The sequence below is a fragment of the Lemur catta genome, chromosome 4, assembly GCF_020740605.2.
Source record: "Lemur catta isolate mLemCat1 chromosome 4, mLemCat1.pri, whole genome shotgun sequence".
NCBI lineage: Eukaryota > Metazoa > Chordata > Mammalia > Primates > Lemuridae > Lemur > Lemur catta.
The window spans coordinates 1,980,755-1,997,381 of NC_059131.1; the positions used below are offsets into that span (position 1 = coordinate 1,980,755).

At 52.2% G+C, this 16,627-nt stretch overlaps 1 protein-coding gene across 1 annotated transcript in view; it reads left to right on the plus strand.

Moving 5' to 3' along the window:
- DCDC2C (doublecortin domain containing 2C) overlaps nt 1-16,627 on the plus strand; it is a 50,468-nt gene that overhangs the window by 4,093 nt on the left and 29,748 nt on the right. The window contains exons 3-4 of the mRNA XM_045548984.1: nt 3,644-3,720; nt 10,709-10,837. Of these exons, the coding sequence (XP_045404940.1) occupies nt 3,644-3,720; nt 10,709-10,837 (206 nt within the window). The remainder of the gene's footprint in view (nt 1-3,643; nt 3,721-10,708; nt 10,838-16,627) is intronic.

A 16,627-nucleotide genomic window follows, 5' to 3' on the forward strand; every position in this document is an offset into this window, starting at 1 on the left:
ACTATTGGACCTTTCGCATTGGGCCAGCTTAATGCTTTATCTCCTACAAAAATTACCATCTGAAAGTTAATGATACATTACATGTTCAGTCTTATTTTGCCTGTGTGAGCCATAGGTCCAAGTGGACCCCACACCTTGTAATATGAGCTCTTTTCATATCTACTTTTCATTTCCTATGTGCCAGGACGATTTTCTCACATAGTAAAGGGTCTTGTGCAACATGACTTTCAGTGCCTGAACAATGTTCTGTCATGTGAATTTCCCACAATTATTTAAGCCGTCCGCTTTCAGCAGACCTTCAGTTCATTCTGCCTTTTCAGTGTTTTACATAGCGATGTGTGTGGTGGACCCTCACAGAGGGTTTGCCCCATTAGTGAGCGTTTATAGAGAAGCAGAATTAACATGGATAATTTTAATCTCTGTGATATTTACTTCTGGATTGGGTCCCAAAATGTTTCTCAAAACCTCCATCACTTTCAGCAGTAATATGCGTGGTCCAAGAGTGCCTGGTGCTCATTGTCCCTGCCTCTCTTTCCTTCTCTGGAAGTTGTCACCCCCACGAAGGGTTTGTGGTGATGATGGTTTGACACGTAAACGTGTGTCTTGGTGGCAGTGTGGTACTTTCGTGGGCACGTGTTGGTGGCGTAGCCAAGGCCGAATGAGTTGATGCCACCACTGAGAGCTTTGAGTGATACACAGGATTTACTGTAAAAACCCTGCCGTGCCTGGGAGGGGCCCTACCAGTAGCCTGAGGTTGAGGGCTGTGTCCTGCTGCCCCTCAAGACACAGAACGACACAGTCGCAGGGCCGAAAGCCGCAGCCCTCTTGCTGGTTCTTCCCTCCCCTGCCACCCTTACCGCGTGCTGCCGCTTGCCCAACCACGCTGCGCCTGTCTCGTGCCTGTGGGCTGCACCCACGAGCCCAGGGACAGTGTGACACTTAGTGAGCCCAAGGCCTTGTCTCTGACAGTTTTCACTGTTGATCACGTCCTAGGATGGAAATGCTCTGACGAAATGTCAGATGCTGTGTGTGATTTTATAGACGCTGTGACGGGGGTGGCAACGGATGTCGGAGCACATTGCCACAACTGCAGTGGCCTGTCCCTCTCTTTCTGGAGTCCTTTCCAGGGTATCGGGGCTGTTTTTCACTTGTCGTGGCGGCATTCATCCCCCCGTTGTTCATCCGTCTCCATGAAATGGTTGTGGATCTCCTACGAGGGGCCACGCGTGGTTCAGGCCCGGGGGTACTTTGCTGAACGTGACAGCCAGGGTCGCTGCCCTGGGGAGGCTCACATTCTGCCAGGAGACTGTGAGAAAATAAATAAGCAAGAACATATTCGGCAGTAAGTGCTGTAATGAAAGTTAATCGAGGTGTGTGACTGTCGGGAAGTCCTCCTTGAGGAGCTGACATCAAGTGACTTCCCGATGCAGGAGGGAGAGAACCAGGCAGGGATCCGGGAGGACACTCCAGGCGCAGGTCCCGTGCGGGGACAGCCTGGTGTTTGGGGAACTGCAGGAGGAACACAAGGCCGGGGGCAGGGAGGCCGGAAGGGGCACAGGGAGAGGGGCAGAGAGGCAGCCAGGGCTCGGGCCGGGGGTCCGCATGAGGGTGTGTACGTTAGGGTGAGCGCTGATTTATGTTGACAAAGGCCCCTTTGCTGGCAGCGAGGACAGGGTTGTCACAGGCAGGGAGGAGTGGCAGGAGGCTTGGCTGGCGGGAGCATCGAGCGTCCAGTGTGTGTGTGGCTTTGAGGTAGACCTGGCAGGTGTGCTGATGGCCTAGCTGTGGGGCACTCGGGGTGGGAAGACTCCAGAACGTCTCCCAGATTTTGTAGTTGAACAAATGGGTCTCTGGTGTCACCATTTCTTGAGATGGGGAAGGCGGGACCCTCAGTTGACTGTGGGTGACACAGCAATTCCACTTGGGGCTGTGATTGGACCGAGATGCTGAAATGGCCCCTCTGCCCCTCCTGCACGTGCCCCACCCCTCTGTGCGTGTGCGTGTGTGTGTGCGTGTATGTGTGTGTGTGTGTGTGTGTGTGTGTGTGTGTGTGTGTTCGGGACTCTCATATTTATGGGACTGAACGTGTATTATTGTGTGGTAGGTACTACACTGTGCCCTTTATAAGATGTTATCTCACTTAATTCTCATAACAGTTCTGCAAGGTGCTCTCATCCCCATTCTCCACGTTACCACCTTGCTGCTCAGAGAGGTGCAGCAGCTTCTCCTAAGGCACACAGGGAGTAAGAGGGAGGGCGGGAATTTGGACTCGGGCTTGTCCAACTCCAAAGACTGTGGCTTTGCCGCCTCCCAGGCTGCCCCTGAGACTTGCTATTTGCTCCAGGCCTCTGGCCCAGTTCTCCCCCAGACGAAAGGCTTTGCAAGTTCAGGGGACTGCCAAGTGGTCTTGGCAGCTGCATCTTCGCTCTTCCCACCCTCCTCCGAGACCCCTGAGACATGCCCCCCTTGTCACCTTCAGACACAGACAACACCTTTCTCCTCTCCCCTGTACAGCCCAGTTCTCAGGACAGGTGCTTTCCTACCTGTTATCCCACCTCCCTGTGGGCTGCAGTACGCGGGTCGCTGCTGCGCTTGGCAAGGCGCTGCTGCAGGTGACTTTGCTCAACTCGGGGGAATTCAGCCTAGCTCCTGTGGCATGGGTGGCTGAGTGGCCTCCTGTGGTCTTGTGCGTGAGCTGGGAAGCCTGGCCAGGTCTGGGAGTGGAGGGGACGGAGAATCGGGGACACAGAACCCTCCTGTGGGGCTGACTTGGGACCGGGGCTGTGCTGGAGCCTGGCACCAAGTAGCAGGGTGGGCAGAGGCGGGTGCAGGAGGGGCCTCTGGGCGCGGCAGGTGCTGGTCGCCAGCCGCTGGTGCTATTCTGGGGCTACAAGCTGGGGCTGAGCTGGGAGGGGAGTGGGTGTGAGGAGCCCCTGCCGGGCTCTCTCTGTGCTGGTGTGTGGTGGGCCGGAGGGGCGGTCAGTGCTGGTGTGGCTTGGACTGGGCTCTCCGTGGCACTCGGAACGTGGGTGGGGTGAAGAGGTGGAGGAAGGCTAAACGGGCACATGAGGCGTGTGGGGCGCTTGGGGCGTGGGGGGCCTGGGGGGTGTGGAGACAGTGCGTGGAAGCTGCAGAGGCGGGGAAGGCTCAGTCGCTGCCGAGAAGACAGCGGCGTCGGGGAGGTGACGGAGGAGTGGGACCCTGGTGGGGAGCCCTTGAGAGAACGTGGTGCCGTCCAGGCGAGAGGCCGGGAGGGGAGGGCGAGGTGTGGACTGCAGCGGAGGCTGAGCCGGGCGCATGGTCCAGATCAACTGGATGCAGGGGACAGCCCGGTGGGCCCAGGACATAGGGACCGAACAGGGACGGGGGAGCAGCTTTTCAGGGCAAGGTTGGGCTGAAGTGCTGGGGTGGGGGGGGCCTCCATCATGTTGCCTTGCACTTGCTGGAACCTTCTCTGCTCCAGCACACAACCCGCCTTTCTCTGTGTCCTCTGGAGATGCTCTGTTACCTCCTGGGTGACCCATTAGCGAAGGGACACCCCATTTCCTTACGCCTTGGGGGCTGGTGCTGTGCACGCGATTGGTATTTATCGAGTGTTTGCTAATTTGAACCAAATTCTGAGGCTTATTTTTTCTTCTTTCAGATCAAACCAGTGGTACATTGTGATATAAATGTGCCTTCCAGGTGGCAAACATATAACCGTATATCCCGACATATAAAGTGAGTACAGAGTTATGGGTGAAAATAGCTCCTTCCAAACAACCCTTTCTACCCTGACGGACTCTCCTGAACCTCTTTTCTGCTCCCCCCCACCCCCCCGGCTATTTCTTCTTCCTCGGTCTACCTTCTCTGTGGTTCAGCCTTTCCAAAGCTATACATTCTTTCTTCTCTTCAGCCTTGATTTTGGAAACGCTATCCCATTACCATGCTGTTGTTTACAGAACAGTTTGCCTAGGGATGGAAACGTAAGAGCATCACACACACGATTTAGTTTTAGGCTTTTAAGTTTTTTTTTTTTTAATCTAGCAGTTGCAGGTGTTGCATATTGAAAGGAAATTTAAAAGTTGTTTTTTCCACCCTGAGCTCTGCCTACCGAAAGGCCCTCGGGGTTCCAGCACGTCCTAGTCGAGTGTTGCCTTGGGAACGGAAGAGCCGGAGCATCCACGGCCCTGGCGGCCGCTGGCCGAGCCGGTGCACGGTGCTCAGCGGACTGCGTTCGGGTGGGTCAAGCCCACGGCGTGGGTCACCGTGCACTGTGTGTCTGGGCTGTAGGGACAGCAGGCCTGACTCGGAGCACCGGCTCACATCCGCTGTTCACCTTGTCAGCTGTGACCTTCACGTGCAATGTCACGTGTTCCTCATTTGTAAGCAGGACCGGGAGTTCCCACCTCGCGAGCAGCCGTGAGGATGACCTGGGTCGTGTCCCCACACTGCCCCACCCGCTTGTCCCAGAGCAGCAAGTCTCTAAAGGGCAGTTCTTCCCCCAAATCCTTCTTTCACTGTGAGGCTTTAATATTTTAGGGATTAAAATCCCTGATGCGGAGCTCAAGATAGCACCCTTCCTTTTACCATGTTCTGGTCCAAATGGAATGAATTTTGGTGAGTTTCCACGGAAACTTGTGAGCTCTTAGTGTCGAGGGACACCAGCACCAGTGTCTCGACCCAGCCGTGGCTGGCGGGAGTCACATCTGCAACCCCCCCAAGCCCTGGTAGCGGGGGCTTGCAGTGAAGGCTCCTGGGTTGGAAAATCCCCGATGGACTCACCAGATCCCGACCAGGACGCAGAGAGGAACGCAACCTGCTGTTGGTGAGCCGAACCAAGCTCCTTGCACTTTTCCTTAAACCTCGACCACCGTTTCTTTAAAATGCCATAAGCTTCTGCAAGGCACAAGTCTTTCCCTAAGTAGGAGAGCTGTTTTGAAATAACCAAAGAGACAGTGTTTCTAAGTTTCGCTGGCTGGGCGCAGTGGCTCACATCTGTAATCCTAACACTCTGGATTAGCCAGGCATTGTGGCGCGTGCCTGTAGTCCCAGCTACTCGGGAGGCTGAGGCAGGAGGATCACCTGAGCTCAGGAGTTTGAGGTTGCTGTGAGCTAGGCTGACGCCACAGCACTGTACTCAGGGCGACAGAGTGAGACTCTGTTTCAAAACCAATCAAACAAACAAACAACACTTAAATTTTGTTAATGATATCTTTTTCTGCAGAATGCATAGCAATCCCAGGGAACATTATTGGTTAGTGGGTTCTTCCTGACTGACAAAGACATCTGTTCCTAAAGCTACATTTCACGGGCCTGACCCATGTCATCAATGATCCTCACTTGACATGTTTTCCCAGTTATAACCCACTGACTCTCGCCACAGGCGCACATCCTTGGTACTGGTGTGTTGGAAGTTCCACTAGATGGACCCAAATATCCATCTAAACGCAGGGCATTTCCTCCCAAGAAAAACACCTGATCATGTGTCCTTGTAACTGCAAAAACAAATGACAGTTCTGACGGCTTTCGGGGGCTGAGATGTTCAAGAGAGAAGGGGGTCTGGACCCTTCCTCATGGAGGGAGGGTTCAGCCGAGGGAGCAAGCGGGACGTCCAGCTCGTGTCCTGTAGCAGCCGGACATCGAGAGAGGCTGGCGCTCCCCTGGTGGCCGTGGCGCTGTGGGTCTGCAGTCACCAGTTTGGAGGCGGGGGGTCAGGTTGGCTCCTGGTTCTGGTGCTCATTAAGCTGCGTGACCTGGATCACTTGCCTTGCCCGCGTTCTCCCTGCCGTCCGGGACTGCCGACAAGGGCTTGCGCACGCATCCCTAGACGGGAGTGGAAAGTGAACCGATTACGGGAATGGGCCTTGGGGGAGAAGGGATTTAAAAGGTCTTACTTTTGTTGTTTACTTAGAAGTGAGCTGGCGGAAGTTGTCTGAGTCCTAGAAATGGTTTTAGGTGGGGACTCTGCCCCCCTCGGGGAGCCCGAGACCAGTGAGTGGGGGGAGAAGACCTCTTACATGGCCTGTCCTAACTGACAGCAGGTGGCACTGTGGTCTCCGGGACCTGGAGGAGGGGCCCGAGGGACATCGGGTCTAGCCCTCATTGTGACGATGATGTCAAAGACGAACACAGCCGGACGGTAGAGACAGAGGTGAGAACAGGTTTTACTCAGTCACTACTCAGTAGGGAGAGAGCTGAGCCCCACTCTGATTTGTGCAGGGGGATCTGGGCGTTTTCAAGGGAGAGGGAGAGGGGACCCAGGCGTGCAGTGGAAGGGGGGGGACAGGACAGAGGTGGTCAGTTAATGTGACCTGGCCGGCCATGCCTGTGAGCGGCAGTGGTGCAAGTCAGGATTCTGTCCCCCACATAGACCAGGAGACAGAGGCCCTGTCCTTCCTTGTCCAGTTCAGGGGGAGGGTCTTAGGTGCTTGAGTGACGCTTCTGAGTCGCCAGAGACACACGTGTGTAAGTGCTCTAAGGAGGCGGTCGGGCCTGTCATCAGGCGCTGGCTGAGCCAACAGCAAGTTTTCCTGCAGAGTCGAGCGGCTCAGGCAGGCGTTTGGTGAGGGCTGGATGGGGGGGGGCGGAGGAACTTGGGAGGGGCCCCCCCCACCTGCCGGCACGAGGAATTTTAACGCCCCAGTTCAGGGAAAGATCCCTTCCAGCAGGTTTACGGGGTGTGGGGACTGAGAAGGAAGTTGAGGTGCTTGAAGGGCCCCTAGAAATGCTAATAGGCTGAGAAGGAGGCAAGTCACGGGGCAGATGATCGACACCCGCCCCTGGTGAAGTCTGGTGCTTGCAGGAAGGGCAGGCAGCGGGGTCGAGGGTCGCAAGGCTGGAACGTGTTGCCCCGGCACCCGTGAGCCACGTGGTGGCGTGGCCATCCATTTGTGGGGTGATTTCCCGCTCCAGGTTAGGGGCAGTTGAGGGTGTTGTGCGTTCACCTCCTCAGGGTGCAGTCGGAGACTTTCTGATGAGCAGAGGGGCTCACTCTTCCCTCCTTCGCGGGCAGGCAATGATGGGCCCGTGTCCTTTCTCCTTGTGGCACCTGACTGGAGTCCGTGATCGTGGAGCTTGCTGTGGGGTAAATTTTTCAGGTTTCTCTGGTTACTTTAATTGCAGTCCCATAAACCTGCACTGTTATTTCCAAATGGACGGAGTCGCCATGTGCTGATGGTCCTCCAGTTCTCAGCGAGCAAGTCTGGGTTGGAGTAAACTGCTATTAAATCACTCCAGTTCTCTGCCACGTTGTCTCAAACTCTTAGATCAGAAAAACACAATAATAACAGTTCTGACGCCTTAGTTTTAAAAAATAATGCCTCTTTTTTTACGCTTTTTCAAATTAAAACACCCACGACCCCATTTTGCCTTCACTGTAACCCTGTGAAGCAGGTAAGACGGGGCTTTGTATCCGGTTTTGGAGATGGGGGAAACTGAGACAGCAGAGAGGGTGGCCGCCGTCTGCCCGCTGACCACTGTGGCTCCATGTAAACGCCCGCCGTCCAGAATGCGCTGGACGCGTCCAGGGGCCAGAGACGGCCACGAGGTGCGGCTCTGGGCTTGTTCTCCAGAGCTCAGAGTTCAGTGACGGAACGGGTTGTCCAGACACCGACTATTTAATTCTAGAATCAGCTCTAGGGACCGCGGCTTCCGACTTCCAGGGTGGAGAGCTTTGCAGCTCAGCTCACTTGGACGTGGACTGGGTCTTGGGAGGGAGCATGAGGGGCGCAGGCAGCCAGCCCAAGGTGTCACGACGCTCCCGTGGCTCATTTGTGACCTGGTGCAGCGGATCATGCCTGTCTGAGGGTAGCGCTGGCAACGGAGGCAAAGATGACCTGCCGTCACCAACGTCTTTCTGAGAGAGAAACAGCACATTTCCACACTTTCTACCTGGGTTTTCAACAGAGAAGAGAAACAGTGGGAGGGAGGGTGGCACCCGGGAAAGAGCACAGACGGGCTGTGGAGCCAGGTGACGTGGGCCGCATGGCCAGCCCTCCGCTCGGCCCCTGTGTGACGTGGAGAGGCCACTTGCCCTCTCTGTGCCTCGGTTTCTTCACCTATGTCACAGGGTAGCGGCACCTGCCTTACTGGTTTGTTGAGAAGGTTGGAGACGCTTACATGCGTGGGCGCCGCCAGTTGGGTAAACGGCCGCTGGCACCGTCAGCTCCCTGGTTAAAATCCACTCCCAGACCCATATGCTAGTTCCCATGTAAAAAAATTTAACACGTTTCCTATTTAAAATAATGGGACCTTTTCCCCATTTCCTGTTACAAATTAATTAGCAGCACGTTAGGAGGTACACTGATAAAATAGTTCTATGCCTTTAACTTCTCTTACTTCAGAGTTTTTATTTAAATTAATTGTTTTTTAAATAGCCAGAGTAACTGGTGCCTGCGGTAAATATGTAGTTTAAAAGGCATAAATGAAAAGTGACTCTTCCGCCTTGTATCCCCCTGCCCTCCAGCGACGGCCCAGGGGCCCCATGTCACAGTTTCTGGAGTCTCTCTGGGGTTGGGCACGTGTGCTCGGGCACCCACAGGGCTACGTGTGTGTGCCGCATGCACTGTCGTATACACTCATTTTTTACACTCACAGTTTATCTTGGATGTGGTTTCTTATCAGCACGTTTAGATAAAGGGTGCTTTGAAAAATGGCTACATGGTATCCCCAAATTCACACATACTGGTACTTATTTAGCAGTGATGGGATTGGATGTGAGCCCATCCATCTCCTCTGTATCCCAGACTTCCAGGGAAACTGTCCGTGGGTGTTTGAGGTGGGGTGGTTCATCCAGCTACCTGCCGGATGGACTGTCTGACCCCTGAGCACCACGGACCCCAAACCTGGCATAGCCAGGGAGGTCCAGGCTCATCTGCAGCTCAGCCAGCAAACTTCTGGAGATGTGTGAAGTCCACTTCTCCTGCTGAACTTGCAAATTCCTAATTTATCAATTGAAGATTATGTTTGTTTTTTCTCTTTTTCTTAAAAAATTTTGAATTTGCACAGATAGTAGTTTTCTTCTCTATTTATATTCTTATAAAATGTGGAAATCTAGAAAATCGAAAAGAATAAAATACAAATTACCAGTTATGCCATCCCTTAGAGATAATCACTATTAACTTTGAGGCACATTTGCTTTTAGTGCTTTCTCTGTAGTGTGCTGTTGTGTTTTTTGTTTACAGCATTAATTATATTGGACCATTTTCCCCCGTAAATATAAATTCTGCATAAATAATTTTTAATGGCTGCATGATTTATCATTATCTGGCTATGCCATAATTTATCGGACCATTCATCCGTACTTAGACATATTATATATTTGGGTTTATGGATAATTCTATGAGAAATATCTTTTCCCACATTTGTGTGGGATGGACTTCATGGAGTGGAATGATTGGGCCAGTGGTTATTGATCCTTATTTCTCATTGATCTATATTGCCAGAGCCCTTCAGGAAGAAAATGCTAATTTTTAAGTACATCAACAGTATGTCAATGTGTTTATTTATCAACATTTAATATAAATTATATCTTAAAATTATACATTTTAACAGGCCTTATTTAAACAGATATAACATGGTCTTATTTAAACATTTATTTCTTTTATTACTATTAGTAGTCTATATTTAGAAAGACTTTTGGCATAAACCAATTGGGAAAACCAACAACTGAAAACACTGTAGCAAATTTTATTGTAGTTGTAACAACAGCACGTTGATGGATTGTGATACAACTGACACAGAACATTCCTTTGAGGGTTAATTTGGGTGGTGTCTTAAATATGAAAGAAGTTGGACTCCAGGGTTGATTCGAAGCTTCTTTTCCTGCAACCTTAGCATAAAATCCTGAATTTTCTTTATTGTGACAAATATATTACATCAAAATTTATATTACTCTGAAAAAAAGATGTATTTCTTAAATTCTAAGTTATTTGCATTTAAGGAAAAAAAAACAAAACTGCAGTAACAGTAGATAATAATGTAAAAAAATTAAGCAGAATTGTAAGTTTGAGATTGTGTGCTGTTAAAGGATATCAGTGACATCGTTCATTATTTTTAGACTTAGAAAATAAGCCCGTATTTTCCCTAATTTTAATATGAGTTACAAGGGTTTGAAGCTATGCCCAGGTGTCTGGGACTGTGGCATAGTCTCATTAATACTAGAGGACCAATAACTTTGCACCGGGCTTTGAAAATCTAAGTATTCACTTCCCCCCCAACACAGAGAAATAATACAATAAACCGCTTGGGATCACACGGAAGCTGCCTGAAAACTGCAGGAATGAAATAAATTGTTTCTATTATCTCTCAAAGCATTGCACGTTATTTTCTTCGGGAGCTGGGAGACCGTCTTGGCTCCGTGGGGAGGGAAATAGCTGCACTCTTTTGGGCAAAATCCCCCCTTGTTTTCCAAATGGACACAATTTCCTTCCTTTTTACCCATCGTAGTAGTTGGAGGCACATTTTTTAAAAAGTGGAGTTCTGTCCTATCCACCTGGGCATTTTAGATTATAAAGATACATTTTTATATTATTATGTCACCAGGCGCTCAGATGTTCTGTGCAGCGTGGGGACAGTCCCCTGTGGGGCCTGGTGTGTGTCATTAGGGCTGCTGAGTGCATTGCGTAGTTTTCACAGTTCTACAGTATATATATTTTTTCTTTGAATTTTCAATGTTTTGCCCTCCAATTCAAGGTATTAATGAATGCTTTTCTTTTTATTCTTACAGTGTTTTCACAAATGGAAGGTTATTTATTCCACCCGTAAAAATCATTATACCCAAATTCAGTCTGTCCGACTGGAATGTCGTGCTGGCCGTGGTCGGAGAGAAAGTCTTCCCCCTGGGCGGCGTGCGGAAGTAAGGAGACTCCCGCCGCAGGGAACGGGGCGACGGCAATGGCAGCGTCTTGTCTCTGTGCTTTGCTATGGGAATTTTCTGCCAGGACCAGCAAGGTCTAAAATGACTCATCATAAACTCTAATTTTAGTTTTTCAAAGCAGACAATATTTTCTCAGTCTTGGTACCATACTTACTTTTAACCAGTTCCATTCGTTTGTTCATTCAACAAACTGCTGGGCATGTACCGTATGCTGCGTGTTGGGAACCTAACACGGCGTTAGGAGCAAGAGCCCTGAGTCCCTGCGGGGCGGGAAGCACAGTGTGGCGAGAAGCCACGGCTGCTCTGACAGCTCTCAGCCGGGCTGGAGCAGCCAGGCCCGGGAGCCGGTGTCCGAGCTGAGACCTGGCAGACGTGGGGAAATACATTCCGTGGGGCCACAGGGCGTGCGTGAAGGGGACCGCAGGGTTGTGGCTGCGAGCTTGCGTGTGGGGGCCAGACTCGAAGCCACGTCTCCTCTCTGCCACCTGTATCTTTGCTGCCTCAGGTACATTCTTACCTTCCTGATGCATGTTCCCTCATCTGGAAAGTCGGAAATACTAATAGTTCTACTTCCAAGAGTCATAATATGTGTCAGGTGCTTAACACAGTACTTGGTGTATAGCGGGCATTAAGCGGTGGTTGTGAATGTGACCGTGACAGTTGGTGAGGGCTGAGCAAGCCTGGTGCCTGGGGAAACACTGTACCACGCGTCATACGAAATGCGGGGTGATCGTGAGGGACAGGGCAGGACCTGGGCTGGAACCTCGGGCCCGTGAAGGCCTCACGGGCCAGGCAGGGCTTGCCGTCTTGCAGCCGAGATGCGTGCAGTCCGTATGTGGGCTGAGAGCTCACGGTGGCAGTGGTGACGATGGGTGGGGTGGGAGGTGAGAGATGGGAGCTGCACCGGGCAGCTGTGACACAGTCTGGGTGGGCCTTTAGCTTTGAGGACACACATAGGCTGAAAATGAAGAAATGGACGATAACATTCCTTGCAAATGGAAACCAAAAGAGAGCAGGGGTAGCTGTACTTAGATCAGACAAAGTAGAGTTTAAGTGAAAAAGTGTAACAGGAGATAAAGTCATTGCAGGATGATCCAAGTGTCAGTCCATCGAGACGACGCAACAGTTACAGACACACGTGCGACCAACATCTGAGCGGGTGAATATATAGTGTGCAGGTAATGCCAGAACTGCAGACAGTGATACGCTAATCACAGGGACGTCCGTCCTCCACTTTTGACAACGAACAGGTCGTCCAGACAGAAAATCAGTGAGCAAACAGCAGGGGCCAACCCCTGCGCAAACCCGGGGACCCAACCGGTAGCCACGGAACATTCCCTCCCAGAGCAGCAGGGGCACGTTATTCTCCAGTGCGCACAACACACTCTCCGGGGAAAGGCATGAGTCCGCCACGAAACCAGGCTTAGCAAATTTAAGCAGATTGAAATAGTATCAAGTATCTTTTCTGATCACAATGATATGAAACTACGAGTCAATAACAAGGGAAACTGGAAAATTCACAAGTATGTGGAAATTAAGTGACACGCTCCTGAACAACCAGTGCGTCAAGGAGGAAATCAAAAGGGAAATAAAGAAAGATCTTGAGACAAATGAAAGTGGAAATACGTGCCAGAAACTATGGGATGCAGCAAAGACAGCTCTGAGCGTGAAGTTCACAGTGGCAACGACTACGTTAAGGAGAGAGACAGATCTCAAATAAAACAGTCCAGCTTTACAACTCACTTTCATGAACAGAACGAAGAATAAAAACCACATGATCCTCTCAATAGATGCAGAAAAAGCATTTGACAAAACTCAACAGCCTTTCATGGTAAAAGCTTTTAACAAATTAGGTATACAAGGAACGTACTCAACATAACGGAAGCCAAGTGTGACAAGCCCACAGCTCACATCACTCTCAGCGGTTGGAAGCTGAAAGCTTTCCCGCTAAGATTAAGAACGAGGTAAGGGTGCCTTTTGTCACCACTTACATTCAGTGTAGTGCTGAATGTCCTAGCCAGAGTAATCGGACAAGAAAAAGAAATAAAAGGAATGCAAATTGTAAAGGAAAAAGTAAAATTGTCTCTGTTTATAGGTGATACGATTTTATATATAGAAAACCCTGGACTCCACCAAAAAGCTGTTAAAACTAATAAATGAATTCAGTAAAGTTGCAGGATATAAAATCAACATACAAAAATAAGTTGTGTTACTGCACAATGACAATAAACTATCTGAAAAAGAAATTAAAAGAGCAATCCCACTGATACTGGCATCAAAGAGAATAAAATTCCTAGGAATAAATGTTACCAAGGACGTGAAAGATCTCTACACTGAAAACTATAAAACATCGATGAAAGAAATTGAAAAAGACACAATGGAAGGAAATCCTGTGTTCACGGCTCAGAAGACCCCGGAGCAACTGAACTGATGGGGGCTGTTTTCTGAGGTGGGGGGGGCCACAGCCCAGCAGGTGTGGGTGCTGGGGGCTCTGGCATGCCTGGGGACCCAGTCTGGGCTGCAGACAGGGCTGAAGCCGGAGCTTAGACTGGGGATTCGTCACCTTGTGGCCAGCGAGGCTGTGTGTGGGACGAGGCCCTCCGGAGCTGGCCTGGAGCAGGTGCACGACTCAGGTGGCTGCGGGGTCTTTCCTTGGTCACCCGTCACCTTGTGGCATTGGGAGGCCGGCATGGCCAGCCCGTAGTTTTCACAGGAAGGCAGAAACATCAAATCAGTTAAAACAGAGACAGTACTCATCCTCTGGTCAGTTCTTTTTGTGTCCCTGGTCTGCCTTCAGGTGAGGTTTCATGTGTCTGATAGGAGGAGCCCGATTCCCCTGTGGGTACCCTGATGCCTGGGCCTGGTTTTCGTCTCTCCGTGGGGCCTCCCTGAGCTGCTGCCTCATTCGGACCCTTCGGTGCTCCGTCCTGCCTTTGCCCCGGCTGCTGCTTGTTGGAATTCTCTTTGGCCCCGTGTGCCCTGGCTGTGGAGTACCCGGGCCTGCGCCTGTCCCCAGTCCTGCATCCCGGGCCAGCTTGGGGCGGGTTCTCGGCAGGAGGTGGAGTTTGGAGCAGGGGACCGGGGAAGCCTCCAGGGAGAGCGCAGATGAGGTGCAGACTCCAGAGGGGAGGCAGGTGGCCCAGAAGGGGCACAGCGTGGCAGCCAGGGCTGCGGGGGCTCCCAGGGAAGGATGCCAGCAAATGCCACCACCGAGGCAAGTGAGATGAGACCAGAACGTGCTCTCCAGCCCACCCTGAGCTCTGTGAGGTGGAGGCCGGTGCGGTGGGCTTGAGTGAGGGGAGAGGCGGAGACAGGAGTGTGGGTGCGGCTAAAAGGGGGTGGAGGTGCTGCAGGTGGAGGGCTGTGGCTTGAGGGTCTCAGGGAAAATGCGTGTCATCATCAAACATGAGGGACACCTGTGCACCTTCTCCCCTTGCGGGCAAAGTCCTGAGGAGGGGACAGCAGGCCCTGCCGGTGGGAGAGTGCTGGCCTTGGAGGATGCAGGGACAGAGGGTGGGGACAGAGGGTGGGGACCGCCTCCCTGTGAGGCAGGGGCCGGGGAGAGGACAGTGCAGGCATGGAAAGGTTTTGAGGAGAAAAGGAAGGTGAGTGAATTAATGTCTGGTAATGTCTGTCAAGTAGGAAGGAAGGTTGTCTCTTAAGAATGGCGGGAAGGAGAGTGGGGGGTGGCAGGGCTCGGCGTGGCAGGACTGCCAGCAGGGCTGAGGCCGCCGGACTGGGTGCCATGTGGCTCTAGGCACTCGGTGGCCCGGGTGAGAGAGGGGAAGGCAGATGGGCTGTGAGTCTGTGGGTTGAGAGGGGTCGAGGTGGAGTCTGAGTGGGTGTGGTCCTGGACCCAGGTTCTGGCTGCTGCAGTGGAGCAGAGGGCAGTGACGTGGGGCGGTGACGTGGGGAAGGGACCGGGGAAGGGGAACGGCTGAGAGGCTGCAGGCTGAGGGGAAAAGACATGGCCCTGGGAATGCTTCCGGGGGACAGTAAGGTCCAGAGCATCCCTCAGGAGTGAGCCAAGGGAGCGCAGGGAAGACCGAGGTCTTTTAAGCTGAAATGTGAGGTGCTGCGGGGTGACGCTGAGCACCAGAGACACCTCTGTGGACAGCGATGGTCCCTGCTGGGGACACTGGGGCGGAGGAGCAGGAACCTGTGGTCCCGTCCGTACGTGACCAGCAGTGAAACTGTAGGTATCACATTTGCAAGTAGGACATGAACTACTGGACATTCCGAGTGACGGAACCCTGACTGACCTTGCACGAGGGGTGCGGGGCCAGGCAGGCCTGAGTGTCCCGGAGGGGTTAGATGCCTGTGTATGAATTGACACTGTAGATGCCCACGTGGGTCCAGGATGCAGCGGTAAACGTTAACTTATTATTCTCAAAGAAATGGAATTGTGGGCAGTAGATAGATGTGGGTGTATTTCTAGAAGAAGCCGGAAGTAGTAGTGGGATTAACCTTAAGCATCACATATAAAATAGTGGGGGAATAAGAGCCAAAATCCTCAAGGAAATAGGATATTTAGAGGGGAAATAGGACATTAGATTAATAAGCTTATTTCCCCCTCCCCTGGACTTAAGTTAGTTCTTTATGGTTGGGATTAGAAAAAGTGCAGAGCTTGGTAATAAACTAAATGCTTAGAACAAATACTAAGCTTGAAGAGTGATGTAATATGCACGTAGCAGGATGTTTAAAAGTCAACGTACATGTTACTGTTGAAGCAAACTGCAGCTGGTGCTCCGCACACGTGAGAAATCGTTCGTGGTTATCTGTTTATCAGCCCTCGGATAATGTCAATGTGGTTCAGCTGAGGTTTACGTTATGCCTTTCCTCTGTGTGCGTTAGAAACCCGGCTAATTGTTCTCTGTGGTAATAAAATCAGCTGATTTATTGGCTAGTTTTCAGCCTTCGGTACAATGTATCAGTGTGGCCCGGAGAAACCCTTGGGTGAATCGCTCGCGGGTCTCCGGGAGGGATTCCGAGATCCCGGTTAGGAGACAGTGCTTGTCACAGACGGTGGCTGGCAGTGGTGACGCTGTCCCGGGCCCAGTGCTCGGGTGGGAGCTGCGGCCGGGGCAGACGGGCACGGCCCTCACCTCTGCCGGCTCGTGGTGGCAGAGCAGGTGGACGTCAAGTGGGAGCTACGGGGGCTCGTGCTCTGAGAGGGAGCGCCCTGGGGGGCCCAGCCCGAGACGTTTGAGGGGAGCAGGGTTGGCGCACGCACCTCCCCACGCAAGTGCCCTGCGGGCCTCCCTCGCTCTCCCCGGTCTCGGGAAGACGGGCGTTGCTGGAAATGCCTGGGCGAGAGCCAGCAAGACGCGCTGCGAGAAAGGAAAGAGCTTAGTGCGGCTGCAGGAAATCAGGATGAAAAAGGGTAACTTGTCTGACGCTCCACAACCCCTAATTCTTTCCCGGTCACCTGCCGGAAGACAGGAGATGAGCTGTCCTGGAGGGTTTCTTTGCTGCCCCGAAGTGTGATGATTCCCACTGTCCACTGTCAACCCCGTCGGCATTTGTCGAGTATGTTCCACGTACCTGACGCTACTCTAGGGGCTGTGGAGTGGTGAAAACAGCCAATCAAGCAAAACACCGGACGAATGCACTGCAGGACGCTCGGGGTCTTGCCGTCTTGCCGGGAGACGGATCCCCCGCCTGACACAGTTAAATCACAAGAGGAGGCCGTGCCCAGAGCCGGGCCAGTGGGACGGGGGTGTGGGGGGCCCTTAGCTCTGTGGGAGCTCCCAGGGTGGGGCGGTCAGG